Source organism: Carassius carassius, chromosome 10, assembly GCF_963082965.1.
Source record: "Carassius carassius chromosome 10, fCarCar2.1, whole genome shotgun sequence".
Classification (NCBI taxonomy): Eukaryota; Metazoa; Chordata; class Actinopteri; order Cypriniformes; family Cyprinidae; genus Carassius; species Carassius carassius.
Window position 1 is genome coordinate 2037592 of NC_081764.1, and position 21730 is coordinate 2059321.

The 21730-nt window shown below is 35.6% G+C and overlaps 1 protein-coding gene across 4 annotated transcripts; it reads right to left on the minus strand.

Moving 5' to 3' along the window:
* Positions 1 to 8804: 8804 nt before the first annotated feature.
* Positions 8805 to 21180, minus strand: LOC132151501 (transcription factor AP-2 gamma-like). 4 transcript variants are annotated; one of them, XM_059559635.1, is made up of 7 exons: positions 21022 to 21180; positions 16523 to 16981; positions 16386 to 16439; positions 13043 to 13269; positions 11599 to 11717; positions 10357 to 10498; positions 8805 to 10160 (listed from the first exon to the last, which is right to left on the minus strand). In XM_059559635.1, exons 1-7 carry the CDS (start codon positions 21049 to 21051, stop codon positions 9866 to 9868), a joined length of 1326 nt encoding a protein of 441 aa, XP_059415618.1. In that variant the 5' UTR covers positions 21052 to 21180; the 3' UTR covers positions 8805 to 9865. The 4 variants fall into 4 exon arrangements, with proteins under 4 accessions (XP_059415618.1, XP_059415619.1, XP_059415617.1 ...); XM_059559636.1 differs by having other exon boundaries at positions 16523 to 16978; positions 21022 to 21175; XM_059559634.1 differs by lacking the exon at positions 21022 to 21180 and adding an exon at positions 18290 to 18585 and having other exon boundaries at positions 16523 to 16978.
* Positions 21181 to 21730: the final 550 nt, after the last annotated feature.

Below are 21730 nucleotides of genomic sequence, written 5' to 3' on the forward strand. Positions count from 1 at the left end.
ATATCTCTCTCTCTCTCTCTCTCTCTCTCTCATATATATTTATTTATTTATTTATTATGATTAGGATGGTGGTGATTTGTCTATATATTTTATTATTATTATTTTGCCGCATAGAAAAAGGCATTTTGGAGATTCTTCAAAATATTTTGCTTTGTGTTTTATGAAAAAGAAAAAAAACACCCTGTATGGTTTTTATTTATTCATTTACTTATTTTACATATCTTGGTATAAAATATGAGTTTATAGTTTCTTCAAAGTATCTTCTTGCTACAAAGAAAGTATTATGGGTTTGGAAAGACACGAGTAAATGATGACAGAATCTTCATTCTGGGAAAAATATTCCTTTAAAAATGAAAAACCGGTCTCACCCTCATCCACACACACAGGATGGAGTATCATTCTGATAGATCCGATAAAAAATGTGCTCTTTGCTTTCGTTCTCATTGTTATTTAAAGACGGGAACCTTCTGACAAGGTGGCATAGACAGATTTCAACAGCATGCAGCTTTTTCTGCCAGAAATCTTTACTCTGGAATGTGGCCTTATGTGTCAAACAGCACCTAAACAAAAGACAAACAAAGCCAAAGTAATTCAGTACATCTATAGTATCGTTCACCTCCAGCAAACACATAGGCATCATCTTGTCATGCCGAATGTATTTAATAGCCTATAAACATACTTTGCATTTACTTGTTTTACAGTGTAGTTTGAAAAAGACTTGTGCTGTCTATCTTCACTACCATTGACCTTTGGGACTGTTTAGTAATCAAGTTCTGAATCTGCACGAAAATCATTCTAGCCTACACTGAATGGCGCTGATTCTGGAACCTAACGTTTTCAATACAGTTCGCACTAAAAATAAAACTGATACATTTGATGATTTTAAGAACATTACAGCCCATTCAACAGCAACATGAACATTCCGCTGGACATCCCATGATGTAACTGCTGACGGAATGTTCATTTTTCTGTTGGATTCGATTTGAATTTTCAAATCGAACATTCTCTCTCTCTCTCTTTAAATAAACCAGATACTCCAGCTACAGTCATCCTCCCACTTTCCACCCAGTTTTGCGCTAAAAACAAGCCCGGACAGCTAACACGCCCCCCAGATAAACACATACAGGAAATGAGTGTGGTTGAGCCATGATTCACCCTAGACTGGAAACACTTAATGTCTGTGAGATTCATTCCAGCTTTTAGACAAAGTGTGGCATGTTTACTGCACCAGATGCCATTTTTTAGTTGTTATTTGTTGTTTTTGTTTATTGTGAGAGCTTGAAGGAAAGAGCCCTAATTTTAAGTCACTGCTAATTTTGGTATTCACATGAGTGCATTTAAACTGTGGGGTTCTTGGTGGAAACTTCAACGCTTCAAATTCGAAAGAGGAGAAATGAATGGATTTTACTTAATGGATGTTCTGCTCTGACGTGGTTGAATAAGAATAATTATGGAAAATAAAATTTGAGAAAACACACACATATCCCAAAATAAGAATCTGCATTGTATCTCCTACACATTGATAATACTAAATGGAGAACAAATGGAGACTTGATATTGTCTCCTATTTTATTTGATTTTTTTCTTGCCATGTACCTCCTCTGGAGTTTCTGAAGAGATTGCAACTCAAATCTTATTTTTTACAAACATAAAATTATTTTATATCTACACTGGGGAAAAAATCTAAAATGCTATAAAAACAATTTCTAGTAAAACTGACAAACAGTTACAAAGAAACCGCAAGTAACATTGAATTAAACATGAAATATTGAAGCTTAAATAATTTTTTCTTGTGAAAACTCTCTTGTGTACTTAAAAAATAATTTTGAATATCTTTATTTAATTTATATATTTTAATTTAAATTGTATTTAGTTTTATAGCTCCTTTACTGTAAGTCTCTTTATTTTTTACACAGAAAAATTTTTACTTTAGAAATTGCTAGTAAAAAAAAGGAAGAAAGAACAGGTATCACATTGAATTAAACATGAAATTCTGAAGAAGAAAAACTGAAATAATATTGTTTTAATATTCTGTTTAAAAAACAATTAAAGCCATTATCAGCCAACCTGAATTTGTTCACGATCTATCTGTAAGCGACTCCTCACGTGCTAATTTTAGTCTATTCTGCTTTGCATCGCTATCCTCTTTCACTTAACTAGTTCCAAATTTGTGTGTTATCAGTATAAAGGCGGAAGGCCTCGAGACCTCTTTTTAGTCAAGTAAGACAGCTGGTTGAAGATGGCAGAACGAGTAATGAGTTTTACCTTTCGCTGAACCATAAAGACTGGTCTACGCCTTTAGGCGCTCTTTGTCTTTCTAAGTTTCCAATGCAGCCTTCCACACAGTGCTTACCACGTGATCTCGTTCCTTGTAACTGGCTCAGTGAGTTAGTAAACGGTTTCATGAAAGCTCACGTCTCCCTTATACTTCTATAATTCACAACTCTAGACCAGTGAAAAAGAGGTCTGGTCTGAATCAGGAGAGAAAACTGCACAGATCAAGCACAGTTTAAAGGCCAAAACAACAAAACAACTTTTTCACTTTTTATGGACTCGTATTTTAGCCAGAAGCAATAGTTTAAAGTTAAAACATTTTGTTTTGTCTTGGCATCACAAGACATTAACTGATGGACTGGAGTGGATTACTTGTGGATTATTGTGATGTTTTTATCACTCTCATTCTGCCGGCACCCATTCACTGCAGAGCATCCATTGCTGAGCAAGTTTTGGGTGGACTATTCCTTTAACACTTACAGCCCATTAACTGAACATCTCACTAAACTAAAAAACATTGCTCAGTTTAAGAGCATATTACTAAAATGCATGGCACAGACAAAAATCCACAATTATTTCTAACTATTGTATAATATTTGATCATTGTAATATTAATAATAAGAAGAAGAATTCAAAGTTGTAAATAAAACTTAGAGTTATTGTGTTTCAGTTAATAATCTTCAAAGTCTAAACGTTGCAGATGTCACTGTTTTGCATGACAACAAAGCTTTGCCAGTTACAATCAGACTCCTTTAAACAGGGACATTTCCATGTTAGGGGACATTTATCCAGGATTATTCATTAGCATTGCATTATTCATAATTATTGCATTATTCAAAGACACGTTCACGTCTGTTGCTGTTACTGTAAATAAACCAGTTCTGGTGAAATGGGACCTGATGAATACAAAGCAAAATTTGTCCGAACTAGACACATGACGATGAAGGTTCATTTTTACCAATAGTTGTAGAATCTCAATATATCTTATTAGATTAGAACGCATTGCTACTTGCCACAAAATAGATAAACCTGATGCGTATGATGGAGGAGGAAACCAAATTATCAGCTGAAAACACTTCCTTTTGGATCAGTAATGGAAAAAGTGGAAAACAAATTAAACATTTTTAAATAAACATGAATAAAATTGGATTTAATATATATATATATATATATATATATATATATATATATATATATATATATATAATTAAATTATGTGAGATGTATAGATTTGCTGGAAGGCATATGTAAATAGGTACTAACTATAGACCTATTTTGCATAAAGTTTTAACAAAAAAAGTTTGGATAACACAACTTGGATTGTGAAAGACTCTCTAGAAAAGTTATTTTTTGGAATGAAAAAAGCTGATGTATATACAATATTGATCTAATGAATGGGGTCATTGGGATTTTTTGTGTATTTGTTATTTTTGTATTTTTTAAGGAGTCTCTTCTGCTCACCAAGGCTGCATTTACTTGATTGAAAATACAGTAATAACTGAAATGCTTTTAAAATGTAAAATAATTGTGTTTTTTCTGAATATATTTTACAATATTATTTATTCCAGCATCATTCCTCCAGTCTTCAGTGTCAAATGATCTTCAGAAATCATTCTAATATGATGATTTGCTGCTCAAGAAACATTTCAGTTTATTATCAGTGTTAAAAACAGTTGTGCTGCCGAATATTTTTGTGGAAACCCGAAACCATCAGACATTTGAATTTTTGGGATTCTTTGAATAAAATGTTCAAAATAACAGCACTTATTTTAAACATAAATCTTCTGTAACAATATAAATGTATTTCCTGCTTCTTTGGGATTAACTTAATGCATCCTTGCTAAATAAAATAAAAAATAAAAAAAAACCTTTGAAAATATGTGTAAATAACTGACCTCATTGAATTGTTTTTCACGAAGGACACATATATTTTCCAAGTGGGAGTCAAACTGATCATCACATCAAGCATTGCATCTTAAATAAGCATCCCGGGACCATGAGAATCAAACATATGGTGGAGCTGAATGTGCAGGATTAACATCAACCATTTAATCAATAGAATCTGACTGTTTTCCAACAAGATTTGATAGCAGTCGTTTGAACTGTTGAAACAGAAAATATCTCAAATTTGGACTGGACATAAAAAAAACATGTAAACTTTTGAACAGACTTACAGTACATGGCCTTATTTTTGTGCATCAAATTTAAGACCATTAGAGAAAATTACTTACAACAAGGGAGTGTTTTTTGTAGAAAAGAATGAACAAATACTCTTAAAAACCAGAAATCCCTTGCATCTGATAATGGCTTCAAGGCTGGCCAGAGAATTCAGTCAGGTTGTTTTAATTAGCGCTGTTTAGTGCATTATAAGAGAATAAACAGGACTAGCTCCGTATCGTTAGGAGGGACAGATGCTTTTAATTAAGCTGGATATGTCTTGTGAGCCGTGGAGTAATTTCTTGCACAGGAAAATAGGTAATGGTGGTTTCTAAGAAAGTAAGAGCCATCTTGACGTCTCTGTCCGTGTGGCAGAGTGGACGCTTCCCGCAGAAACACGGACATCTGCCGTCTGCCATGGAGGGGTGAGGAGGCCCTGGATTCGTTAGCAAGAGCGCAGGCTAATTGGCAGTATGTGTTATGATGAAGGGGGGGGGGGGGGGGGTCTGGGTGCTGCAGGCAGACCATCGCTTTCCCACAGAACTTGTCCAAGAAAGGAGGAAAAGGAGAGTCAGTTCATGATAGTTTACACGATTCATCCTACCAGACATGGGTCATTTTCAGGAAACACAGCCATTGTGTAGTATTTTTGACCTTTATTACTTACTACTAATATGAAAGGAAAAAAAAATATCGGGAAAAAAATTAAAATAAAATAAATAAATAATAATAATAAAGAGACACGTCTTCATTGGATTAAATATAAAAACATAACAAAACTAAAATGAAAATATAAAATGTATAAAATAAAAATTGGTTTAAATAATTTTTGTAATTTATTAAATTAAATTGTATTTAATTTGAAATGCGTTTTCTGAGAACATTTAATTTTCTTCTCTTTTTTCTCTCTCTCTCTCTGATTAAACAAACAAACACACACACACACAAACGCGTAATGCTACCGTAATTTACCAAATTATGAAGAAGCAGGAACAGAAACTACTGTACTATTTGGGTTCTCTTACGAGAGCTCTCTCGTACTGCGTCTTAGCTAAGACGCTACGGGAAAAGTCTCTTTTAGCTAAGACGCAGTACTCGTTCGCTCTTCTAGAGAGAACCGAGGTTACGTTTAGTAACCGAGTACGTTTTACTACTGAAATAATTAACAGGAAAAAAAAAATCTTTGTATGTCCCCACTGAATTTTATCTTAAATAATAATAATAAAAACACAATTCCATTAAAACTGGCAAAAATAAATCATTTTTAAAATAATGCACTGAATTATTTGAAATGCTTTTATAATTTTCACAAACACACAATCATGTTATATGTTACAATATTAGTTTAAAAAACAAACATTGATTTTAAAATTAAATTATTTAAAAAAAATATTTAAAATCATTATTTTAATGAACGATTCTAAATCCTTCATAGATTTATTAGGAAAGTTTCAGAGTTAACCGAGTTATTTGTAGTTCCCATTAGTCTTCCATTGTTCGCCAAAAACAGAGAGTCCCTTCCAAAACACAAAACACTGTTCTTTGAGAACGATTCCCATCAGTGTCTGTATTTCCTCCCTGGAAGCTCCTGCTCCACCAGAACATGCAGAAGAATTCCTCCTTGTCTGTAATTTAAGTTCATTCCCGGCATTTTCTGCTGGAATTCTTTGTTGTTAGATGCACACACATGCCTCCCTCCAACAACTTTTATGTTCCCATTATTTGGCCTCCTCATACCAGCAAGCAACTCCTCGGCTTGGCTCTCGCAAACCATCTGTACAACAACATCCAAGTCAGACATGTGCTGCTAATGTTCTGAAAACAAGAGCTTATTCAGAAACATCTTTCTGAATGAGTATGAAAAAACATCCAGGCACTGGAGTTACAAACCCCATTTAAAGCGAGTGTCTTAAAGAGCGGTTACAGTGGTTTGGAGTTTCTATTTCCATCGGTGTCGCTGCTAATGACTGCTAACGCAAACCATCCTGTGATGTTTCTGGAAACGCATGTTTTTTGCAGAAATAAAAAAAGAAGATGTGTTACAAAACTAAGTAGGTTACTATTCTCGTTTCATCTAGTATAGAGATTCTCCGAAATATATATAAATAGCCTCAGGATTCAAGAAATAAAAGCATGACAGCAAACATCACTGCCAATTTAAACACAATGCTGCCAGTCAGTAATGTGAGATAATTCAAGCACAGCCACTGACAACAAATTTAACATTAGCAACTCAACATTTATGTGCTTGAGCTTTAGTTTGAGAATAGATTTTTTTTTTTTGATTTAAGATTTAAGGATATTTGCATATATTAACAATAATGTATGCAAAACGGGAAAACAAGAGATGATATTAGCTTGGCAACACGGCTTCTGAAAGAGGCCTAATGCCTGCAGCTATTTGGCTAATTAATTAATAAAATGTCATGCATATAAGTTGTTTTATTAAGGTATTTGATAAATAATATGAAATATTAAGGTTAAGAGACTATTATTAACTAAATCTGGACCACTTAAAGGGATAGTTCACCTTCAGTTGCTGGTCCCCATTGAGTATGAAAAAAAAAAAAACTATGCAAGTCAATGGGGACCAACAAGCAAAGGTGAACTATACCTTTAAGGGATAGTTCACCCAAAAATGGAAATTCTCTTATATTTTACTCACCCTCATGTTGTTACAAACCTACAAACCCCCATACTATTGAAGTCAATGGTTAAACTAATTGGTTATTCAGATATCTTCTACAAAATATCTTCCTTTGAGAGAAATTCAAACAGCTTTGAAACAACTTGAGGTGAACTATTCCTTTAAAAGTATTAAATGTTTGCATGTTTATGTAAATTTAATATTTCAACAAAACACTGAATCACTGGATATGAATTTACTGGATCACAAGCAACGTTGGACCTCACTGACCTTCAATTTATGGGGAAAAATAAAATCTGATGCATGATGGTGAGTAAATACTGAAAAACATCTCATTTTTTGGGTGATTAGTGGTTGGTGATTTGAATAAACCCTTAACTTGAAGTAATAAACTTATCAAAGGGAATTTTGACTTGTCCTAGTAAGCGATGGTTTAGCTATCACCTGGAACACACTAGCACTGTTGAACTGACAAAATGTAATAATATGGTAAAGATTTAATATGAGGACAATAATGTAATTATTAAACATAGAGAATAGGCCTCATGTTTGTCTCCATATGTTTTTAATTATGTCAGTAGCCATTTTCAGAGTTAGGCTGCAGCCAGTTTAAACAAGCACAATGCATCCTCAGGACATACTTTCTTAAAGAGATGCAATATTTTTCCAGCACTTCCATGTAGGCATCTCATCACGGGACATTTGAAGTGTGTGTTGATTTGGGTGCGTGTCTTTCCGTGTCCGCATTTCACACCGATCAACACCTTTCATGAACAAGAGGAAGTTCTGCAACCAACACCTACAGCCGAAAAATCAAAGCAAGTCCATCAAAGTCGCCATGTCTCAACTTATAGCCTTGTGCAGGAAAAGAATCAGAGTAAGTGCAGGCAGTTACAGCCAACTGTGGGAGCGCGGCAAAGCCACACATCTGGTTCAACGGGTTCTGAGGGAGACGCTCACACTTGCTCTACTGTCAATTCAGTTGCATGAGTCAGTCACTCAACAGAGACAAACATGCACACCTGTGATTTCATTGCATATGAGAAATTGGGAGCGCTTGCTGTGAGAACGAGACAAGATAGGGGATAGTTTTGATAAAGAGATGTGATAGTTGCATCTGTATACTGGTGTCATCTGAAACTTGAGGTTTAAACAAAGAGAGATCTACATGCTAACTTTATAAACAAAAAGGCTATGAATAAACCGTTTCACATCTGACCACATGGTGCATTAATAATAAAGCAGTACAGCAAATAAAAAAGAAAAACATTGGGTCAACATTCTCTCATGGCTTTGTTTATCTCTTCTCAACAGTCCTGTGACTTCAATTGAAACCGCACTGCGAGTTTCACAGTAGAGCATTTAAATATGAAAAGAGAGATGCGGAAACCTCACACATATAACTGTTGTCCTGTCACGCCAATTTGCAAGATAAGCATGCTTATGAAAAGAGGGGAACTGTCTGTTTCGAGCAAATGAAAAACACAACTATTGGAAGGGTAATACAGGTATTCACAAATCCACTCTTCTTTTCTGAGGAAAGCCTTCGCTTGCCCTGCTTTCCCAATTTAGTGCAATGAAGACCACTTTTCTTTCTGTGTACATTGTTGGCATTTATTTTAAAAAGGAATCTTTATACACATGAATTAGCCATGTTGACATGCTTCACTGGCAGGGCACACATGTAGTGAAGTGTACAACTCAACGCCATAAATGGGAGTCTTGGTCGATGTAAATCAAGAGTTGAGTTTTTATTCCTACAGCTTTAAACCAATATTACACAATTCTATAAAGTATATCGATCCCATAGCCTAACCACTACATGATAAAAAACACAAACAAACACCCTTTATAAAAGCTTAACAGATTGTTTTTAAAAAGTGGAACCAAACACCATAATTTTACCAATATTTACAAATCCCGTTAAATTACAACATAAATTAGAAAATATTTACATTTGGGGAAAGACAAATGGAACATTTAACTTCTAGACTGGCGTAAAAGCATCAAAAAGGAGAACAATAAGGTTGTACGCTCATACGAAAGTGAACATGCACACACACACCCAACCGATATTTGATGTTTGATTTGATCTTGTTAACTTAATCAGAGGTCGTTTTAATGGAGATTTACGCCAAATACATACAAGCATTTCTTGTATAGTAAAATCCACTGATCAGTGGATAAAGGTTTGTTTAGTAATCATGTGTTTCCAAGCACACAAAACTTGTCATTCGTGCCAATAACACTCCCACAATAAGAAGAACAATAACACTGTGCCCAATCAAGTCAAGTGTGGAACAGGTCTCAAACATAATCACATCATTGGCAATCCATTAGGAGGTCAGCACCAAGGAGGAGGACAGGGAGAAACCAAACTTCCTCCTCCCAGATTGGTTGCAAAAGAAAATCCACAACAACTCTTGAAATGGTGTCTCTGGGAAACTCAACAACTTCCTCTTTGCAGTTCCCCTCTGAAAGACAACTTCCTGTACACTGTCTGACTCGTCGCAGCCCCGCAGGGTTCACCCAATAAAGAACAGTCTCGACTAAGGCTAAGCATTGAAATGTGTTTGTGTCTTTGTGGAGGAGAAAGTGCTGGAAGACCAAGACGTGAACCAAGAGGGCTTCGAGTTTAAGCTTAATCTCGTTGTGGGAAAACAAAGCAGAACGGAAACAGAATCAACAACTACAACAACGATGAAGAGTCAGATCTGGTAAAAAGGTAATTCCACTACAAAAACGGTTATTGCATTCAAAATGGTCCAATCGAGTTTGACCTCAGCCTCACTTTCTGTGTTTGTCCATCTTGTCTACTTTGTTGGTGCTGTCGGAAGAAGCCTGCGAGGAGTCTCCAGTCGAACTCACATACATTTTGTCCACCTGCTTGAGCGCCTCGTTGAGGTAGTTTTGCAGTGAGGTCATGGCCGCACAGATGGCCGGAGAGCCAAAGCCGTGGGTGATGAGGCTGAAGTGAGTCAGGCAGCTTTGAATCCCTGGCTCCAGAATGGGAGCCGGCCTAGAATTTCCCAAAGGAGATCGGTCCTGAGTCAGCAAGTCGGTGAACTCCTTACAGATGTGCCTGAAAGATTAGATGACCAGTTAAAGTATTAAACCATAAAGCAGAGATTTCAGAAGCCTGTTCTGCTTCAGTGGAGACACCCTCAGACGCAGGGAGACTTGTTTCCAGCCTTAATGCTTCCATCAACATGGGCTTGGCCACCCTAACCTTAATGCTTTAAGAGTTGGGATTCATGTGAAATGGGATAGTTACTCACTTGGCTGCCAAAAGCATGGTTTTGCGAGAGTTGATCTCATTGCGTTCCACGTGCGGTCGGCCAAGGTACTCCGCGATGGCCTTAGCAGGAAACTCTGTCTCACAGACGTACCCAAAATCTCTTGCCAGGTGTACGGCCTCACCTGCAGACAGGATGAGGTGAGAAACAGTTGACTCACGTAGCCCATGACTGCACCACAAAGATGAGTCATCATCAGATCCATCGACTTGAAAATGACTCACAGAAAGAATAGTTTCCTCTCTAAACTAAGATGAGTTCAGAGGAATAGACTCTCTTTTGTGGATTACGGTGGTCACACTGCATATCTCTAATGAGCTTTTGTAGCTCAAGGGGTCTAATGGTCCCCTAGACCCAACAGGCTCTTATTGATAGACTAGCACATTATTCACAGTAGTCGTCTTTAAGGTCAGTCGCTCCTCTTGGCTAGCGAACATGTGATAACAAGCCCTAATTCAGCTTTGAAGGTCTGTAAATAACTACGCCTTCTAGTCATGTTCCTGCTTCAGACCCATGCTCCCATTAGTGGTGAGAATGGTGACATTAAATAAGAAGGCTAAAAGTATTCTGCATGGCTCCTGGTGCTAGTTAACTCGTGATCTTTGCGCTGATGTCTCTGTGACTCATTGGTTAGCTATTCTCATGCGAAAAGGTGGACATGAAATGTCAAGAATTTAAAGATTGCCAATACATCAGTAGAGCTAAAATTTACAGCCCTGCATGTGATCACAAAGCATTTTGGCTTTGTATTGAACAACTAATAGTTTCGTAGATGCTCCATTTAAATTTAGACACTAGACTTTTGACAGAACAAAAAATGACCTGATAACAAGATCAGGACATTCGAACCTCAAAAAGTCAAGTCAAAGAATTTGTTCAGCATTTTGCACAGCGAGAATCAATTAAACTTTCTGTATTGTTGCAGGTCATTCAAACCAATTTAGACTGATTTAATGCAATTTAAGACTAGAAGATTTTTCAAATCTGAACAGATTGCATCATACACTGTGATTTTCTGTCAATTCATACTGCTTTTCAGCATTTACCATTGACTTGTTCAGACTACAAATTGGGGCAAAAGTCTTGTTGTGTATTCCAGCTTTTAACATCCACTTTTCAGTGTAGAACTTAAAGACATCCAATGACTGAAATACGCTAAACCTCTGCCATGTGGCTGGTTTTACAGTAACAATAGTGGAAATTTGACTGACATAAGGTGCTTACCTTCCACCAGAGCAGTTAGTAAGGTGACGTTAGCGGCCTTTCTGCGACCCGCCGGCAAGTTCAGCCCAATTTTATCCAGTTTTTCCCTCAAGGATCGGCCGCCGTTCTTTGACTTTGCCCTTTATAATAAAATTGACAGTGAGTGTCATTAGTGACCTTGTGCTAAACCTGCCAATGCAAGGTTAGAAACTGTTGCCATCTGTCATATTATCAGTCAAGCTTTTTTACGTTTCCTAGAAAACCCAGATGGACTTGAACAGATTTTTTTCCACATTTCCAAATCTTTAAACATGTAGCATGAGCACATTTTACAGAAAACTACATTTTTTACAGAAAATCTTCAACTAATCCAACAACATGTTCCGATAGAACAGCAGTAACCAGGATAGCAGAGTTAAACAAAGGCTTAATTATTGCAGGTGAAACACATGGATTTTATTTGTTTTGTTTGTATTATATGACTTCGAGGCCAATATGGAAAAAAGGTTTTGGGCCCAGATTCACAAGGATAAACAGGCTCGTGAAATAAAGTGATGTCACAGCTCAAGTGTTCTAAAAATCCCCACTTGCTGTTTGGGCCTCTGTGATATGCATGACTAGAGCTGTGGCCTGGCATCACCCTTCACATGTGGGGTAAGGGATTGTTAGCAGGAGGCATGAGTAAGTGCCCTCTTTTTCCGCCCGACACTTCCCCCTCCCAACGCCTGTGTTATATGACCTACTTAACGAATATCAGCGTGGTTGCATCAGACACATGGGGAAAAAAAAAATATTCCCACTAATAAGGGGCAATCAGATTAGATTGTGTGTCTGGTGACAATCTCCCAACATTGCACATGCCGGCATATGGGGTCAAAGGGTCAAATGAAATTAAAATCAGCTACATCTTATCAATACGCACACAAATGGAACTTGATGGTACCAAACATGAACCTGCAAAGATTGATAAACACACACATTTTGTTTCCACTGACTGGTAAATGCATGGGGGGAATCTCACAAAAACATACAGGTTACATTTCAACCAAATATCAAGATGTTTACATTTAGCTAAAATAAAAATAAGCTTTTTTTAAAGACCATTCAGATTTGTAGCATTTTAGCATAGTGATTTTAATTAAAAAAAAATTCACTTGTGCAAAAAATTTTTTTTCAGTGTATAACAGTAAAATGTCTAATTAAGCCATTCCTTTTTATTAAAATCAGCATAAATTAAAAACTCATAATATATAAATATTTTATCAATCTATGTTTAATTTCACATTATTTTTGTTCAATATGGCATATATAAATTCAAAATAGGGTTTAAAGTTGGCTTTAGGGTGGATTAAGACCTCTGCATGTTGAATGGTTTCATGATATACATCCACCAACCTCTAAAAAGTCTTACGTGCAAATAATTAATAGAACACTTTTCTACTTAGAAAGTGCAGTAACTGCTCACCTGCGTAATACTCCTCCAAGCAGGGATGCGTTTAGACACTCCGGCGGAGACAAGCGCCTCTGAACTTCTGCCACAGTTACTTTGTACTTCGAAGTGGAGCTGAGAAGAGAGAGTCGACCAGGGACCGAACAGAAGACCTCAGTGGGATTTGACACCATTCCCAGCAGCTGCTCTTTCTGAAAGGAAATCCCAAACGGACTTCCCTTCGGCAGGGACACCGGACCTGGAGATGAGAAATATCTCGGTCAGCCAAACAGCTCCAGATATACAGGGGAGAAAGAAACTAAATAAAACGGTCTGTTATGAAAGTTATAAAATAATTGTGTTTATCAGTTCAGGTCATAAGATCTTGGGAGAATTTGGTGAAAAATGTTTGAGAAAGCTCTGATTTTGATCTGATTTTTTTTTTTTTTTTTTTTTTTTACAAGGAACAAGTTGAACTGACTGTTAGGAAAAAACACAAGGTGTTCAGATTTTGTTTAAAAAAGAGTGAATATTATCTATACAAAGTGGAAGCTGAGATGGTATGGATGAAAACCGATTAAATTCAAGCCAAATGTGACAGAAATTTTAAAATGAACCAGAACGGGACACAGCAGTCATCCACGATATAATCATGTCGACTAAAATATTGGCATAGACATTAACTCAGCAAGTGACTTTGGTGACTCGAAAGAAAATCTAAATTACTGACTGGCTAAGATAAATGCCAGAATCTGTCATTCAACTCCTGACCACAACATAATACAGACGCTGCAAACAGATACATCTAATTACACTGCAGGAAATGGTAAAGACCACCAAACAATATCAAAAATATAGACTCTGAAATTGATTTTTTTTTCTGCCAAACATATTGCATTCAGATGTAATCTTTTGTGCATCTTCAAAGAAATACTGGTTCAATGGTTTTTAACTGATGGGTTTCTGTTCTAATATTATACAATGCAACTACATTTTTTATTATAGATAATTGTCACAGCAAAAATAAATAGGAATTAATAGCAACTTTTTAAAGGTCGGACAAATGCTTTTTTTATGATGGAAAGGTCATGGGGTCCAATTATACTCATGCATTTGTAACTTAGTAGAAGCTTGTCAAATTAAACAGATGTCAAAATGCATGCATTCAAACCCAAAAACCATGAACAAAACTAAACAAAGTAAAAGAAAATACTGTAATGCTACTCCGTTGCAAATGTAAAAACATTCTTGTTTACTTTTCCATGCTATACAGTTTTAGTACTGAATAGGGTTGATGTAACGTCCCGAAGGGTCCTAAAGCAAAACCTGTTGAGAACCACTAATACAGACTATTCATTTCACCAACTAGTGATCACACAAAACAAACAGACGTTCAAAACTATCTTTCGGTTTTGCTTATTTAAGACGATTTCTTGTCACAGCATATGACTGAACAAAATACCCATGCATTTATAAAAGCAGCCACACCCCAACTACGGTTGATTCTTGTCTCCTCGAGCGTGTTTGTGTGTGTATAGTGGGCCAGAATTGCATTTTGACAGTGCTGTTTCAAAAGACCTAGGCCTAGGCCTCCTCTCTCTGAGCAAACACACCATTTTAAGGATTGCCCAACATCTACAACTTTAGCTAGTCTGCCATTTTGAGAGGAACCTTTCTTTCTCCATTCAAGCTGACAGAGAGGCAGAATGCTCCACGGATCAATGCTAGATTAGTTAAATGGACCACATGACCAAAAGGATTAGCGATATACAGTACAGACCAAAAGTTTGGAAACATTACTATTTTTAATGTTTTTGAAAGAAGTTTCTTCTGCTCATCAAGCCTGCATTTATTTGATCAAAAATACAGAAAAAACAGTAATATTGTGAAATATTATTACAACTTAAAATAATAGTTTTCTATATGAATATAGTTAAAAAAAATAATTTATTCCTGTGATGCAAAGCTGAATTTTAGCATCATTCCTCCAGCCTTCAGTGTCACATGTAACATCCAGTCTATCACATGATCATTTAGAAATCATTCTAATATTCTGATTTATTATGAGTGTTGGAAACAGTTCTGCTGTCTCATATATTTGATGAATAAAAGGTTAAAAACAACTGCATTTATTCAAAATAAAATAAAAAATTCTAATAATATATATTCTAATAATATATTTTCTTTACTATCACTTTTTATCAATTTAACACATCCTTGCTGAATAAAAGTATTGATTTTATATAAAAAAAAGAATTAATGACCCCAAATTACTGACCAGTAGTGTATATTGTTATTACAAAATATTTATATTTTAAAAACATAGCTTCTTTTTCTTTTTTTTTTACTTTTTATTCATCAAAATATCCTAAAAAAGTATCACATGTTCTGAAAAAATATTAAGCAGCAGAACTGTTTCCAACTTTGATAATGAATCATCATATTAGAATGATTTCTAAAGGATCATGTGATAATGATCCTAAAAATTCAGCTTTGCATCACAGAAATAAATGATAATTTAAAGTATAATACATTTAAAAACAATTATTTTAAATTGTAATAATATTTCACAATATTACTGTTTTTTCTGTATTTTTGATCAAATAAATGCAGGCTTGATGAGCAGAAGAAACTTCTTTCAAAAACATTAAAAATAGTAATGTTTCCAAACTTTTGGTCTGTACTGTATGTATTAACCAGCACCACCTCAACTCCACCCACCTAAACCGTTGGATCGGACAAGACGAAATCTGGAGGCTGACTTTGTTTTTTCCACATAAACAGCAAAGGTGTAAGATTTTAGTCTTTAACACGGCTTTAAGCAGAACAATTCCTTCTGGAGATTTGGATCGGTAAATGTATTAACACGAGTGCATTGCATAAGTTTAATGCAAAACGATTATTATTATAGAATTATAGTTGTATAACTGCTGAAGTTTGAATCAAAAGACTTCACAAAATGACAGAAGGTTGACAAATGTAGGAGAGTCCTGAAATAAAATATTGTTAAATTGTACCTTCGTTTAGGAACATTTAAAGTAAAAGGTGAATAAAAAGACACTTCAGAAATTTGACATTTGACTTACTCTACAAAAACTATAGAGTGAACAGTTTTATGTGAACAAATCTCTTTCTACTCGAGTTTTTATAGGTCACTTTACTGCAGTTTTTTTTATCAATTCAGAATGACTATGAAATTATAATTATAATCATTTTATTTTGATTATTATTAAATATATTAAACTAAAAATATTTTTATAATGCTATTATATTGTTTGTGTGTAAAATTGCAATACTAATATTGACATCTTTCCCATATAAATTTGAACCTAAAAACTATCCAAAGATACATTTATACTAGAAAACAGAAATGCAACCAACCTTTTTTGATGACTGTGTGATCAGGAATTACAATACTGTGATCACCTTCATGCTGCAAGAAATAACCAGGAAATGCATCACTCTCCACTTAATCCCACATAAATAATTATGAAATCATTGATCATATCAGCTCACCTGTACATCATCCAATCCATGGCCCATATCGTGCAAACCCATGTTATCACCTATGGAATCAATTCCATGCATGTGTGGAGGCAGAAGCTCCGGTCTCCTAAAACCATCTCGCCGCATCCCGGACGAGCCCCCTTCGAGGCCCAGAAGGGGACTGCCGAGTCCACTGCGGTTGTGGGACCCAATGGCCTCTTGACCTTGCCGTCCAGGCCATGACTGTTGCTGATTAGATGCTGCAGACTGGTGTATTGAGTTGATATGAAACGGATCGCCCAGGTGAGAGTACGGGTCGTTAGGTTGGGTGTACGGCAGAGGTTGGTAAGGGGGAGGGAAGTACGGCGGCTGGAAGTCCGAGCTGGCGGTGTGTGAGAGGGACGGTGGCGGGCTGTAGAGGTGCTGGCTCACCGCGGGAATGTGAGGTAAACGGGAGTTTCCATTGCTGCTGACATCATGTCTTTCCTGCTGAAATAGAGAGTGCATCACATTAAAACCACACTAAAATGAGTTTCTCTGATTTTTGCCACATTCTGCTGACATGAATACCTTTGTAGAAAAAGGATCCGACTAGTGCATGAGTATAAATGCTTACAAGCAGTTAAATAAAAATAAAAACAAATATACATGGAAAAATACTGTTTTCTATTCTCACAGATAGTTAACAATCCTTCAATCACAAACTTTTTTATGCAAATTAAAAACTGAGATTTGCATGTTCTTTAGTTTATCATGCAAAATTAAATGCAAGCTCAAAAATCTTAGAATTAAATTAAAAAGATGCAGTGTTTGGCTTAAAGATCTATTTCTACCCGATTAAAGCCTTTAATGAACTTTCGTTCATTTAACCCTACGTATTCAGTCACATCGAATGCATCTGGCCTGCTAATTTAGACGTTATCACATGCAACGCAATGTAAGGTTACCAAACCAAATATTTTTACAGTCATTTGTTCTCTTTCTAATTCAAAATCAACTGCTCGTTTTTTGAGTCTGTGTTCAGCTCTTGAGTGGACTGTATAGTGTGCATTCATGACTCCCATTGCCTGGCATAGTTGCTTGGAGAGTTACTGTCACCAGAGACACATGAATAACAATGAACGGGCCATTTCTAGACAGCTTCATTCTCACTTACATTCATACTGAAAACCGATACGCGTTGGAATTTTGCGCCACCCCCCAAAAAAGCAAAACAATTATTATTATTATTAATAATAATAATATTTTAATCACATTGTAAAGTTTCAGTCTAATCTGTATGAAAATCAAAACTGAGCATTTAAAACATGTGGAATAATTGCGTGTCAAATTAAATTGTAGGCTACTTATACTTTCATTATTGTTGTTATTACTATTATTATTTTATTATAATTAGCTACTTTATTATTATTATTATTATTATTATTATTAACTGCTCAACTAAGTAAATTCCTTATAAATTTACATTAAGTAAAATATTTTTCACATCTACTATTTAAACGAACGCGTTTTGGTCATCACATGCATTATTTTTTCAAGATCAAATTTAAAATATCTCCCTTTTTAAATAAATAAAGCCTAAAACATTAGCTTATAGGTATGTTTCTTACTATAAGAACGAACCATCGTGCATTGATCTGCAAGAGTAGCTTATCTAGTTAACTTCCCAGAACTTACTTTTCATATTATTTGGAAACAGAACAATGCGAATGTCCATATTTTAAATTAAAAACAGACAGTTGCATGTGTTTAATTCTCTGATAGAATCTGCCCTTCGACCAGACGTTTTCCTCTTACCTCGCAGTCATCTTCATACTTCACGTTATCTGCTAATTTCCACAACATTGTGTCTTTGTCGCGCGAGGATCTCAGATGTGTGTATCTGTGCTAATGTTTGTTCGCGGTCTAGAAAATAATCCAGAGAGTCCGGCGCGCGCCGCGCACAACTCGAGCATCAACTCAGTGTTTGAAGGAGGAGAACGAATGAAGAGAAACTCGTGCAGTTCGCGACACGAGACGAATGCGAGGGTTCCGGTCCAAACAGACTCCCTCTGACGGACAACAGAGCGGCTCAGTGTCGACTCACTAATTCTCTTTGGACTCTCACTACTATATTTGCATGTGGCAGCGGTGGGCGGTGACCTGCTGCGCGCTGGCTACGTCAGAGCGAGGACCCAACTGCTGATTGGCTACTGTCAGAAAGACAGACCAATCGCAGAACTGTCCGTCTGTTCAGAGGGCAAATTAATCCTGGACGAAAAATTGCAATGTTTTGCCATTAACTAAATAAACTCTACAAACAAAACATCTTAATTAAAATTATAGGCCTATGTTATTTACTCAATTATAATAACAGATTGATGGAACGATAAAAGGGTAGACAAAACGATCAAACCGAAGAAGGATAGATAGATCGATAGATTTTGATTGATTGTAAAGTGGAGTGCAAATACTGAACAAACGAAAATATATTCATGTTACTTTTTTTCCACTCAATTTGTATGCTGATTATACACTTTGTAAAGACAACACACGGAATAATATAGGGGAAAATGCAAAATAATAAATGATTTTAGACCTTACAGACGAACTGTACATTATAATTTAATTGTGCAATTTTAAACGTTCTCAATTTATAATAGAAAATTAATTTTTAAAAACGAAATATAATAGTAGGCTAATAATAATGATCATGGTAATAATACTAATAATAATAAATGCAAAATATTTTAAAGTGATAAATGTTTACATTAGAAATCTGAAAATCCGTAAGTAAAAAGATAGCAAGAGAGAAAAAAGAAAAAAACTAAAGAAAGTCTTAAGACTCGGCTGTCTGTTAATGCAGGTGAATTAAATGTATTTGTGGGTCAAAGCGCCTGTGGCTCGAGCTGGACTGTGATAAATGAAGCGCACGAGCTGGTTTGATTAATCTGAAATCTGAATGAAGTTGCTGTCAGATCCTTCCACACACTCAGACTGTAACCCCGAGGGAGAAACTTCTGTTTATGTAACCTGCTGAAAGCACAAGCAAAACATCCACTCAGGGCAATAATAAAATGCACGAATGCGTGAATTGTGGCAAGACAATAATTATTTGCATTTAGGCCTAACCTGGAGAGTCTGTTACATTCTCATTTTCAGTCGGTTGAGCAAAACGGAATCAGGTCGAATAATTTAATATCTGCCTGATAAATCATCAATATGAGATCTTAATTGTGAGCAGTGACTGACTTTTTTTCCGTGGTGTTTTATTTCAGCTCAAAACTCATCGCTGGAAATAAATGATCGAAATCCGCCAAAAAAAAAAAAAAACAACAACAACAACAAAAAAGAATAATAAAATCTAATAATTTATTGAATTGAATTATTTTAATAATTTAAAATAAATAATTTCAAGTGAACAATCCCTGATCAGACAGGTTTATGATGCGTTGAAACAATAAGGCCTACAAAGTATGAAAAAAATACAATTACAAATATAATATGCATGCTATGTTTAATGATTTAATAATTCTTATTAGTGTGACTACAGGAAAACCAGAGATGGTTGTAACTCTCTTTGAGTTTAAGTCTGTAGCTCCTCATACTTTCATGTTTTCTCGCATTTATGTTACAAACTGAGCAATGTACAACTTAGCTACTTTAAACTGTTTAGAAAAAAGCCCAAAAAAGCGCTGTTATAACAACATAACAGTAACAGAATATGGCTTATAACATTAAGAGGAAAAAAGGGGGAAATGAGAAATCAAATCAGTTAAATTTGGTGCATTAATTATTTTATTAAACTGATTAACCACGACCGCATTTAAGCAATTTAATTAATTAAAACGCACGAAAATATATATATTTTTAAAGATCAACAGTTACATAATACAGTAACAGGCTAACAATTACAAATGTGTTTGCGTGTATGTATAACATGTAGCAATACAAAAAAACTGGAACCATCATCGTCTGATCAGTCATTATAGAAGTTTCACAGATCAAATTAAAGAAGAGAATATGATTAATACAATTCGCGATTTGTCATCTGTTAACATCACCACAAATCAAATTATAACCAAGGAGTAAAATGTGGATTATAATTATTATTTTCAACCCTGTAAATGCTTTATGATTTTTGCAGAGAGTTGTGACCTCACGTGGTGCTGATTTCAGTAGCTCATTTCTAATTGGTTAAATTTTTGGGTGTTGAACTACTCCCAACATTTCAAGATTTTTATTCGTCACATACAAAATTATATATAGCATAGCCTATATAACCAGCAGTGAAATGTGAGTTTCTCTTCAAATTTTACATTGTGATAAAGCGCGTTTCTCCTTCATCAAGACATCTGCTAAATTCATTAATTCTAATAAAACTGCTTTGCCTCACTGTTGAATGCTCAGATAGGAGTTAAGCTTCACACCAGAAGAAATAAAAGATCTGCAATTTGGAAATTACTTATTATTGTTTGTTGTTAGCCTAATGGCTGTTGTATAGTTCCTCTTGGCATAATTATAGCAATAAGAATTGAATGGAAACGTACCCGCCAGTCCAGCCTCTCCAGCATCGACATCTGCCTTAACTGTTCGGTTCCTCTGTGAAGCAGCGAATGTTCGCATCACGCGCTCCCGCCGCTCATACACCTGGATGCGCAGCGCAGAGAGCGCGCATGCGCGTACTCTCAAAAACACCTGAACGGGGGCCGCAGCATTCCGATCGATGAGGATGATTAGTCATCACATCAGCTCTGTGGAGCAGCACGCGATTGCAACAGCACGCATTCAATTAAAGAAACGTCCAAATAGTCATTAAAAATCAGGATGATCTAAAGAATTCACACACATTTAGACTTATCCAATAATTCCTTTTCATTTAAGAGAGACTGTACCTGCACTTTCCATGTTTTTAATGACGGAAACCTTGAATAGCTATATTAAGTGACAGACCTACAGGAAAAATGATCTGGAGAAAAACGTAACAAAATCTGGGGGATTTAATTTCACATGCAATAGTTACAATATTTTAAGTAAAACGTATTAGACAAAGCATGTCTAATAAGAATGAACCTCCTTGGACTGGGTTTTTATGTTCCACAGAACATGTAGCACACAATTCTGATTCAGTGAGTGAGTAATTCAAGTTTGACATTTCAAGCATGCATTTCTCATGCTTTCTCACGCACTTAGGAATTAAGACACATAAAAGAAACTGTAGAGTCTGGATTTAATTTATGCACCTGTCAGATGAACATA